Below are 12083 nucleotides of genomic sequence, written 5' to 3'. Positions count from 1 at the left end.
GGGGGGGGAACTTAACCAGCTCAATGAACATTTCTCAATGCCAGCCAGCTGCTTATTTTCACATTGGCCTGATTACATCATTTGTCTGACCAGCACAGCCTTTGCTCCGAGTATGTGGCAGCATCATCTCAGCTCTGGGCCTATTCACATGTAACACTGCAGCATAAAACAAAACACCATTACCACTGCCATATAATCAAGACTAAAGGCTACTTTCAAATTTGCACCATTTGGAAAACTTTGTCAATTGCTCTTTGAAACTGAAACAACCTAAATGTCTAATAACGTCTTTACTTTGAGTGTTTGTATTTAATTGCTCGTAACATCACCACCAAAAACAAAAGTTCTTGGGAAAAGAATCCACCGCTCATTTCTTATTTGAATGACTAAGCCATTGTTTGCATATTTAAACTTTTCAATGTTGAGAAGAAAGCCTGTTTTGCATGTAAAGAATGACAGTATGAGAAACAGTGTGGGCCTTTTATAAAAAGGGAACTTAACATTACAGTACTTCCAACCTACTTTTTTGATTTCTACCAAAACACAGTATGTGAAAAGCACAATTTCACAAGTTCGTAAGCTGACTGGGAACCTCAATAGCATAAAACTGCTTTAAATTTCATAATTACGCCACTCTATTTAAAGACGGGAGGGACTGTATGGGTGTTTTTAACAGAAAAGGCCATGTATCTGGGTCATGTAAGACAGGACACAAAGTTCTGCAAACTGTCTCAAAAGTGAATATTATTTGTGTTATATGGATAAATTGCTTGATTTAACGATCACGTTTGTTCTCTTTTCATCAGAATAAACACATTTTGTGTCGACAATAAAAAAAAGGACAATGTCCATGTATGAATGTTTAACAATTCCAGTTGAATTTTATTAAGATTTGCCAAAACATGTGAGCGCTTCAAACTTAATCTGGGAATGCTTTTGTCGCCTGGAAATGAGAAAGCGATTTCCTCGGCTGATTAGAAGGAATACATAAAACATATTCAAAACAGAACCCTGAAGATACCACTAGAACGTGGCGATGGTTAAACTTGAAAGTATAAAAAAAAACGTACAAACATCTGTTTTGCTGAAATGTTGCAACAAACACAAAAACCCAGAGGGCTGATTCTCATGAATGCCTCTTACTGTTGTGTACAACAGCACATCATCAGACTTTCAAATTTCCAGGTTCCAATTTCCGTTTGAGGGTTCCTCAAGACATTGCTCTACTGTGCGTCACATTGTACATGATAAACCGCATGAACAAGCACAAAGAGGACATCCATTGAAAAGTGATGTATGCAGACTTGTCCGAATGCCATCCAGACGCGTTGCAGTGTTGAAAACATTAAAAAAAAAACTCTCAGGAATACTAGGTTCATTTAGTCATTATGGGAAAGTAACAGTCTCATATACATTATCACAGACAAGGACGTTTCTTGTTAGTGTCCTGCACCAAAGAAAATATCTAAGAAATAAAATATGTCTTTAAATATCGCAGCTTATAATGAGTCTCCACAATTCAAATTCACATTCTTTTTCAGTAGTCTACACTATTTACATGCAAGCTAATAAAATCCACATTCTACACTGCACATCTTCACATCACATAAGCTTCTGTTCTTACATCTACCTCTATTTACATTATAATACATGCATTTTCAAACTAATAAATATCACTGTAGCAACACATTGATACTGGACAATCTATTTCCAAAGTACTGAACAAAAATCTCTGGGTGGCCTTTATAAAACTGTCCCAGCAGCCGTCTCTTTTCTTTATTGGAGAGTTTCGGGTTCTCGTGGACTCTCCGGAGTAAGGACCGAAGTTCCTCTTTAGTCGTTTTTTCTGCATTTTCTGAGTATGCCTTCGAGCTCACCCTTGTGCCGTATGTTAATCCTGCAGGTGAAGAGAGATTAGAGAAACAGAATTGAAGTGGAAGAAGAGTTTGTCTTCCTTCGTACCAAGGGAAAGCGTTCTTTCGTCAAACAAACAGCTGTTGAACAACTGAATGTATAAGATGAATATATAAATGGAAAATCTGCAAACCTGTTATCACATCTGGATCTTTCCCTTTCACAATATGCATTATTCTGTCACTGACCATCTTGTGTAACGAAACCGGAATCTGGAGGAAAAGAGAGCAAAATAAGACGTGAAGTTTCTATTTATCTCGTCATGTCACGATATGTATTACGTTTACTTCCCTTGTAGCTGTCTGCGATCTTACCCAGTCAGACACATTTGATTTATGAATTGTGCTTCAAGTAATATCTGGTGTGAATGTTAATATCCTGCTTCAGCCTGCTTAAAACAGCATTTTCTCTCACGCAGATGTTGATTGTTACATCCCTCCTTCAACACCAGACACACACTTACACACACACACACACACACACTGGCAAAGAGATGACTCACTTTGAACAGATCACAGTGGTTATCCATCATGAACAGAACCATCAAGTCCACCTTTCCTTTGGAGAGTCTTCTGCTGTAGACGATGGCACTTGAGAAAGACCGTTTCACCGCCATTCTGTTCTCAATCTTGACAGTGAATTATCTCGAGTTAACAAAGATCAAACGTACACATGTACAGAGACTCACATAAGAGGCACACAAGCGCTCACCTCTTTGTGCAGCTTGACCTCCTGTGGCTTGGCTGCAACGGCCATGAATCTCAGGAGCCTGCGTAGCTCCTCTCTGCTGCGAGAGTCTTGCAGCTTTAGGCTCAGCTGCAGGGCTTCTAGAGCTTGCTCTTGCTTGCCGTTCACTGACAACAGACCACAACAAATACTGTCTATGAAACCTGGATTTGTGCATCACCATGAAAGCCCAATTAACCCTCCCGAAAACAACAGGACACCGAGAAGATCTGCTCTTACCGAGTAGCTCCGAGATGCCAGAGTGGATGTCGAAAATGTGATTGCTGAGCAGAGGTGGCTGTTGAGCGTTTCCGTAATGCCGAGCCAGGATGTCATAGATCAGACTCTTACACCGGGGCAGGTCATCAGCACAACCGGCCAAACCTCGGCTGACCTCCACCACCCGTTCATCAGGCAGAAACTCTAGACAGTCCACGGCTCCTGACATCCACTCATCAGCCCTGAGGGGAGAGGGGGAAAGATAAGCTCTTGACCTTCAGTGATTTAGAGACTCCACTGCTCCCAGTAAGCATGGATCTGGTCATTTGGAGGTGAAAACTTAAGCAGGTTTTTCTAAACTTTAAAACAAAAAGCATTTCATCATGATTATTAATCAATTAAAAGCAGCAACACCGCAGTATAAAAATGACAGAGTGTATCAAATGTAAATGCACTATGCCTCCTGTTAGTGTTATTATTATATTAATGGTTCGTTATTATTGATGCATTGACAGTTAAGTGGTAGTTTAATGTTTACTTGCTATTTTTGCAATAACTAAAATACAATTTCTGAAATTAGGGCCCACTTTGTCAAAACTTGACACACAAAAACATACACAACACACACAAAATCTTACATCTCTTGCAAAAGCAAACACTTTATTCAACACTATATAAACTCTTCTAAAATTGGTATTTTTGCATCACAACTTTACATACAAACACCAAATAAATAGCTCTTTCCACATGACAAACGCCAACTGAGATACTAAGTCCTAAACACGATTATTTAAAGTCTTTGACATTTTCATTAGCAGCTAAAACTCATGACATGAACATAGTTACTGTATTGTACTGTAAACAAAATACAGTATTGCAATTACAGTCCTTTAACTGTCTCTTCAAAATAGGCCTCCAAACCAAAGAGCTAACCTGAATCCTATTTAAAGTGTTCAAGTTCTGATTTCTACGTGATCTAATTGGTTACAGGTGCTTCAATAGCAGACTGTAAAACTGTAAATGTTTTAGAGGACTTACTGTGCTTCACTGAAGGCCTTGAGGACCTCTCGGTCTAGGTAGCTTGATGTATACAACAGGTCCGGGTCACTGTCCATGCCATGCAGGGGAGGCCGCGATGTGTCTTTACCCTCTAACAGCTTCTCCAACAGGGGGAGCTCTATCAGCTGCAACAGCCTGAACACAGCCTGCTGGTGCCACACCTCATCCACAACTGTGAAAACACAGTTACAAGCCATAAGGGTCATAGGTGCACAGACACATAGTGTGACTACGCATTTGCTGCATGAAGAGGTCGACTTACGCTCTTGTGAGAGGCCGAGGTTGATCATTTGAGGGGTGATGGAGGAGTTCAGGTTGAGGTTTCCTAGCACGTCCTCCAGTGATTTGTCTGTTTTTACAGGGCTCAGCACGCCTTGTCTGAAGAGTCACATAATAACAGCAATCAGTGAAAATGATTTGGAAATAACAGACTTATTAGAGGAACCAATATGGCATCAGGTGCAGCCTGATGCCATATTGGTTCCTCTAATAAGTCTGTTATGTAAATAATGTTTTCCAGTAACTGTGATTCATTCACAATTTAGTGTTGTTTTGATTCCGGCCAACACAGGCAAAATAAATGCTCAATTCCCAGCAACAATTTCTGATTAACGTTAAATAGGACAAGTCTTTTCTATTTTCTTTTTCTATTATTCCCAGGAAACTGTCACTTGCCCCATGTTGCAAATAATCAAAGTCTAATTTAAACTGTTTAAGCACATGGCACATTTATCTGCAATTTGGTGGGCCTGATCTCTGGGCCAGTCTGGAGCGTTCACTCTCACAACAACACAAATTGCTGAGGCCACGTGTTAGCACCTCATGGGCAATACCGGACGTCTGTCTTTGCCACATGTTAGACAGCCTCCCTAGAATTTATTTATTTGCTTTCTTGCTGAGAATGAGTTTAGATGTCATGTCTTTGGTAGATATGAAGCTACAGTCAGCCAGTTATTTTAAATTAGCACTAAGATAAGACCAGAAACTGTGGGAGACAGCTGTAAAAATACACTGACCACCATCTCTAAAGCTCACTGATTCAATTGTGTACAAAATAAAAGTGTAAAACACTTTATGTTCATGGTATGAGCCGGGATGACTTCTTGGCCGTGTCCAGTAACTTCCTGCAGTAATGTCATCAACATGAGTTTGCCAGCTAAGAAGTATTCAACCAAAACAAATTAACTTCATAAACAAACGAGATATGATATGTAAAGCAGTGAGCTTTAGAGGTGATGGTAGGTGAGTTGTGTTATCTTTGTTACAGAGTTAGCTATTTCCCTCTAATTCCAGTCCTTGCGCTAAGCTAACCTAGCAAGCTTCTGGCAGAAGCATCAGAGGGTGGTATTGGTCTTCTCATATAACTGAAAAAGAGATAAAACGTGTTGAAGCAAGTGGGGTTTCATATTTTAAAATGACTTTTCGATTTTGCAATTCAAGTTTGTATTTGAAGTTGAAACTCAATGCACCCCACTGGTAATGAGCGGGTTATCAAGACATAACTGCATGATGGGACTTTAAGAGCATCCAGTCATGCCTAACTAGTTTTCAGAGACACCCGGTGTAGAGCTACACTGGATTTGGGATTAGCTCTGGTGGAAGGAGAACAAAGCCAATCAAACATGAGGTCGGAAGATGTTATGACATGCGTCTGTACCTTTCATGTGACGAACCGTAGCCGTTCTTGTTCCTGTTCATGTTTGGTGAGTCGTAGCCACTCTCGATGGTGCTTGTGGAGTTGGCGTTGGCCAGCGGTGATGAGGAGTCGGTTGTTGGGCTCAGGAACCTGTACAAACTGCAACTACTGTCCTCGAATGTGGCTGGCTTCTTTTCCTTGCCAAATACTTTCACGCCCACCGGCTCAAATACCCTCGAGTCCATCAGGGCCTGACAGAGACGGACGGCCTTGAAGCGGGGCACCGCCTCGTCGCTAAAGAAACGGTTCAGGGTGATGTGTGCCAGGACCACGTCCACGGCCTCTGAGCCCAGGAAGCAGTCATGGTAGGACTTGAGGTTGTGGCGCCGGCGCTTAACCTCCACGCAAGTGTGGAGATTGGAGATGATGCTGCTCCAGATATAGGTGGCCCGGAACGGCTTCCCAGCCATGCCTGGTTCTGATGGAGGAGAGGAGAGAGTCAGTGGACGGAGGGTGGGAAGACAATCGGGGGCGTGGGAATGAGGGCTGAAGTAGAGGTGATTTCAAGAGTGAACATCTTTGAGTTTTGGACTGTTTTGAAGACATCCAGCATGGGCTCTTGGGAATTGTGATAAGACATTTTTAACTCGACTACATTGTTAATCAATAAAACAGTCAACTGTATGACTAAGCAGCAAGAAAAAAAATTAAGATTATAATAAACTTTTATAAATGCAGATGCTTTAAAAAGAATTTCCCGAGACACAAGTCTTTTTAGTGATCCACTTGTTATTCCACAGTGGACATTCTCAGCTTTGTCTATTGTCTGTGCACTTTCTCAGAAGGGAACCAAACAAACACTCCCTCTCCTCTGTGTGACGTCAAATAATCACAATCTGAATTGAAGTGACTGTATGTGGGTGTAACAGCACGAGGTCCAGGATCAATGCAACTCACAGGGGTAGTAACCAAACCCAAACCCTCTTTTGAGGCATGCTTGCGTGCATTATGCTGAAAAGCTTAATTCTAATTAACTTAACAGATGTTAACAACTAAGAATAAAATTGTGTAGTCAACCAGTATAGGTTCAAGACAATACGAGAAACAAAGAGCATCATCTGTACCTGATACAGGCACCTGATGCAATCTGTCTACGCAAAATCACACACAAACACACACACACAACACAGAGGGGAGGAAACAGAGACAATGATCATATCGTGAGCTTATCTTCATATATTCCTGTTGTATTTTCCACTGAATGGGCTTCATTGCTACTAACACAGGCACACAACTCAGTAGATGATTCATGCAATCAAACACCGACACATTCGACACTACATCATGCAATTTCTCAACATATCTCATTTGTGTTGGATGATTTTTGTTTCGGGGAAAAGGACTTGTGTGTCGTCCACCGCAAGCCAGACCAACGTAAGAAAGCAGAGCTGGTCTTATAGTGAGATGTTAGTGTGGCTTTCATCTCACAACAGGAAACATTTAGGGCCTGTTGAGCAAATGTTAGGGGAGGATCTGAGAGGCTCACTGAGGCCAAGGGACGTAAATCAGGCCCTGTCAGCACCATACAAGGCTCCATGTTATGATAACACAACATGACAAACGCTATTACTGACCCATCTGTAAAACTTGACAACAAAAACACTCGGGAACAGACAGCAGCAAGCAGATGTTCGTCCACTCGATTTACAAATACTACAGAGATGAGGTTGACAGCGTGTGGCAGATATCTCGGTGATCTACTGATTAATGAGACACATCTACGTCACACTGCGTCTCCCTCTGGGAGAGAAGACACTGTCCTGATCTGGGGATTTGCCTTTCAGGGAAGCAGGCTACAACTGGGGCTGCATGATAGGAAACATGAGAAATAGAATAGGCTGGTAACGCAATTAATTCAAATACGCTATAATAAGTTTGAAAACTGATCTATAATGAAGTTTTTGGTCAGGACAACTAGTAGAAACACACTCTGCCTTATCAGCATGAAATCCTTGATCTAGGCCATCTGGAGAGTCCCATCTGGGGTCCCTGGATTACCAGTCACAAAATAAATCCGGATCTGATCAATATCCATTAACGCTTCTTGTTAGAAAAGGAATAAAGTGGGGGTCGGGTGGAGGGGGGGGGGGGGGGGGGGGGGGGGGGTCAGAACAATCCTGGGAACCTGGCTGCGATCTGTCACCTCTTGTTGCTTAAGCCATGGCTGAGGTTTAAACCCAGTTTGCGCAGCTGACGCCAGACGTCTTCCCTGTGACTTTGGTCCTCTTTATAAAGAAAGACTGCAGGACGATGAAAAGAGGGGACTGGCCTGCAATTCAGCCAAGGACAACAGTGCACCGTGTGTTTGTACACATCAGTGGAGGTAAATAACCGCGGAGGGAGCGGCGCAGTCAACACATGGGGACGCTCCCCTTGAGAGCGCGGTGTTTTAACACCACTCTCAGAACCCGAGCTGCATTATCTCTGCGGCAGCAAAAGCAAAAGCATATTTTAACTTTCAAGCACTGTGGTCAGAAGCTGCATCGAGCTCAGGACATTATGATTTCAGGCGATGATAATGCTCTGTGGCACCTTCGGACCTGTAGCAGCGGGTTGTTAATGGCCTGTGGCAGATACCCTCATTCCTCCAACATGCTGGGAGCGGTGAGATTAACTGCTCCAGCCTCAAGGCACAGTGTGAAAACACGGAACCATGGAGATTGGCCCGTATGAGTTTGAATCCTCATATCCTGTGTGATATAACCCAGTAATTGCCCTGTTCTTCATGGTGTTAATGCAAACACTGCAGACTGCTGAGTCGGCACTGAACACTATAGCCTACTGTCAAAGAACACACACGTTGTTCTTATTCAAAGCTTTAAACTCATCTACAAAGCATTACGTGATTTATTCAACTTGAACAAAGGCAGCAGCTAAATTAAACATTAGAACTCCTTGTTTTAATGTTTTTTTTCCCCTCATATACTTAAAAGAAAACTTCACCATATGTTTCGCGGCAGAATAACAACAATGTACAAACGACGGTGGCATGAACGCACATATTTTACAACAATATTGGCTCTTTAGTAGAAACATTTCGATTAGCATCAGACCACATGTCCCATTAGAAATAATGGCACAAATCCTCCAAACGCGCGGTGTGCGTAAAATATATAATAAAAGTATGGCACGTGACATTTCCATGAAGATACCAACACTTTCAGTAAAATCCAAATTAGCGGCAGGCGACAAAATGGAAATGTATTTCTGCAAAAACATCCCATCTCAACTCAGCAGGTTATTGCAGCGCTAAATAAACCAAAACACACTATTTCAAACACGACAGTGGATTGCCAACATCTAGCCATCACTTCTTCAGCTAAAGTTGATAAATTAGTATTCGTCTACCTGGTGTTCGGTGCATTAAAACGTCCTCCAGTGACTGTGTAGACTGCCATTCAGACCATGTCCTCGCTCTTCAATACACGGCGTGACGCACGCAACTAACTACAGTCAAACCCGAAACCGTCCCCTCCCACTGAGTACATTATTCATGTGCTAATCACCGCCCTAACCGGGCATTAACGTGTTAATGAGACTCTCACTGTTTCCTTGAAGCTTGACAGAAGGGCATCTTCCTGAGCTGAAACTGTTAATAAGGAAGAGGAATGGTCACCACACTTTCTATCACGTCTAACCAAAGCTCCTCCATGCAGGGAAAGGTTGTTTTTTTTTATCTTCACAAGTGCCATGTTATTAATGTTATTATAATACAATGCTGAATAGATAAAGCCAGAGTGCAGAATTGCCAATATTCTCTATTTGAGTCCTTTATTAAATTATTATTATTGGTCAAATAAAAGACTTTCAATTTAAAGGAAATGCTGAAAATCCAAGAGGTTTTCACACAATCTTTCACTCACAAAGTCACACCGTTAAAGCCTACACTGGAGGTGAGTCTGATCTGATAAAGAACTATAGTATTAAACAACATCTACTATGTGAAATGGAGAAGAAGGGGCTGTTTGAATAATGGGGATTCAAAAGGATAAAAACACACACAAAAAAAACAAGAATGGGAATGTTTTGGGGAAAACAGTTTCTATCAAAACAATAGTGGCGTCATGTGTGACCACAGGTGCCTTGGGTGTCAAAGTGACTCCGATGCTATTCCACCTCGTCTGGGATCATCTATGCAGGTCGAACGTCCAACACATACAAACATGTACACCCCAGAGTAACTTAGCAGGAGCTGTGGTGGGGGACAGATTTCAAGAAACGAGGCTCTAACCCAGTGCCTTCTTTCTTGAGGTGTAATCTGACAACGGAAAAGTAGTAAGCTGACACTGTAAACCCAATGTTGGTCACATACTCAAAGGGAGACGAAAAGGAAGACAGCGACTATCATCACGAGACACGAGTATGGTGCAAGAGGTAGAGGCGTGTAAACCGGTTTGATTACAGTCCTCTTAACCTCTTCCTTGTAGAAAAATGCTCTTATAGGTGACCAGGTAAAGAGAGAACGAGTGAGCATGAAAGCAAGAGGCAGAGATCTGTAAAACTGTTTAAACCGTTTGATCAGAGAAGCAGAGTTGTGAGCAGGTCACTGGTTTGCGTTCACAAAGCACAGACAGAAATGTCTTCCTACTTACTGTTGAGCTGCTCTTGAGCAGAGTGCTCTAAGGAAACTGCAGATGTGCACGTGTGTAACTTTACACACAATGTTCAGTTTATCATAACAAATACGACTTGTTTCACAAACTGGAGGTGTGGGGGTTTGAAAAAAGTGGGCATTTAGAAGGCAGTCTGCTGAAAGATGCCAAAATTGCATTATGGAAATGTGGGACACACTGACAGAACCATTTACCTGGATGGCTAAACGTAGGAACGGTTAAAACGTCGTACTACTATTCCAAAATATCACAAGGACTATAACACTTTCTTGCGTTAATCCCTTTCCCTGATATAAAAATGGCATATGACATCTAAATGTTATCTTGTTTGCATTCAGTCACAAAAGTAAACCTTTCTTCCCCCCCCCGCCCCGTGTCAGAAAAATCTGTTTAACAATACCACTTGACTTTGACTATCAGCACAATGAGGTATGACTCATAAGCAGTCAGTTACTGGCATCAAACAATGTCTGAGCACTGAATTCACAGAAGCTCAGGATACTTGGTTGTGGCTTTATTGTGCCGTATGTGTATGTAAACGCACCTTTTCTGTTGCTGTAGACGATGTAGAGATATTTTTATATTCACACAGCCGTCGTGTCCAAGCGAATGGAATAAAAGGAAATACACACCTTGAATGAAAGGTAACTTCAGTGCGTTCAGCTTGAGTGAGAAACAAACTAGTTTTACAACTTCAAATGAGCGCACTGCAGGTGGATGTGCTGGTATTTTGTAAACTTGCCACAATGCTGACATCAGTGCTGTAGAGTGAGACCTGTTTTAAACCAACACAGAAAATGATACAGAGAGAGAGAGAGAGAGAGAGAGAGAGAGAGAGAGAGAGAGAGAGAAAAGAGAGAGAGAGAGAAAAAAGAGAGAGCGAGAGAGAGCACACACTGGTTAATAAAATCAGAAATTCTAGTCCACAAGGTCAAAGCAATATTTACTCTCCTGCTTCTGTCCATGAGCCCGGAAAGACCTGCACATTTCCCTTTCTTTCACCTTCATTCTTATCGCTCAAGCAATGTTAGTCAAGTCGTAGTTTGTTTACAGTTATAATGATGACAAAGAGATTTTCTCCAGGAAGAGGCATTCAAAAAATAGTTTCTGTTTACAGATCCGAGGAAGTATAAAATACTTTTAAAATGTGACTTGGTCACTCTTTTGGAAAAAGATACAATATTGTTAATGGCGATGCATCAGAGTGTAAGTCACATTTTACGGTTGTAGCTGGTTGAGGTGGAGCTACTTTTAACTATTTTATATACATTTGGGTAGTTTAACCAGTTACCTAAACTAGGGGTCAGGCCCATCATAAGGCTTCATGCTAAACATAAGGTTTTCAGACACAAATCTATATTCTTTTTTTTAATATTCTCTAAGCTTTGCCTTTTGTGAAATATTTGGCCTCAACAATTAGTTTAATGAAACAATCTGAGAAATTTAGAGGAAAAAATGGTGGAACTCAAGAGGCTCCAACTATACACTGCTTTTTTTTGTAAATATCACAAGTCAGAAAGTTTAGAGACCTCTGGTTTAATTTTTAAAGTGCATTTGTTTTTGTAGAAGTAGCTTTAAAACCACACAGTACATTAGGTTTTACCACTGGCCATTTCCAAAACCAATAGGCAGCGCAATCCAACACACAGCCGTCCAGTCACTGTGCCCTTCTTACATTCTTACGCCGCCTCAAGGGTCCCCTCAGTCTGTCCCCCACATATGGAACAATGCAGTGCATTAAAATTAATATGCTTTTCATCTGGAGAGCAGACATTCAGTATCGGTCTCCACCAGTTGTGCCCGTGCCGGAATCTCAAACGCTTGTCTGACTGGCCTTCCTCCGCAGCCCTAAAGGA

At 41.7% G+C, this 12083-nt stretch overlaps 1 protein-coding gene across 2 annotated transcripts; it reads right to left on the bottom strand.

The window, feature by feature from the left end:
- Positions 1-899: 899 nt before the first annotated feature.
- On the bottom strand, positions 900-10885 carry depdc7a (DEP domain containing 7, paralog a). 2 transcript variants are annotated; one of them, XM_079162563.1, is made up of 9 exons: positions 10772-10885; positions 5576-6032; positions 4181-4296; positions 3898-4090; positions 2881-3101; positions 2626-2768; positions 2417-2542; positions 2048-2126; positions 900-1897 (listed from the first exon to the last, which is right to left on the bottom strand). In XM_079162563.1, exons 2-9 carry the CDS (start codon positions 6022-6024, stop codon positions 1674-1676), a joined length of 1551 nt encoding a protein of 516 aa, XP_079018689.1. In that variant the 5' UTR covers positions 6025-6032; positions 10772-10885; the 3' UTR covers positions 900-1673. The 2 variants fall into 2 exon arrangements, with proteins under 2 accessions (XP_079018689.1, XP_079018690.1); XM_079162564.1 differs by lacking the exon at positions 10772-10885 and adding an exon at positions 8963-9042.
- Between the last annotated feature and the right edge of the window lie 1198 nt (positions 10886-12083).

Source organism: Pholis gunnellus (assembly GCF_910591455.1).
Source record: "Pholis gunnellus genome assembly, chromosome: 1".
Lineage (NCBI taxonomy): Eukaryota > Metazoa > Chordata > Actinopteri > Perciformes > Pholidae > Pholis > Pholis gunnellus.
Note: the sequence above shows the minus strand (reverse complement) of the source record. Positions and strands in the feature narration are given on the sequence as shown.

Coding starts and splice junctions, on each gene's coding strand:
- depdc7a (XM_079162564.1), bottom strand. Junction 3,102..3,897: donor AAGGCCTTCAGTGAAGCACA/GTAAGTCCTCTA, acceptor CTCTCCCCTCAG/GGCTGATGAGTGGATGTCAG. Junction 2,543..2,625: donor AGGTCAAGCTGCACAAAGAG/GTGAGCGCTTGT, acceptor TTCACTGTCAAG/ATTGAGAACAGAATGGCGGT.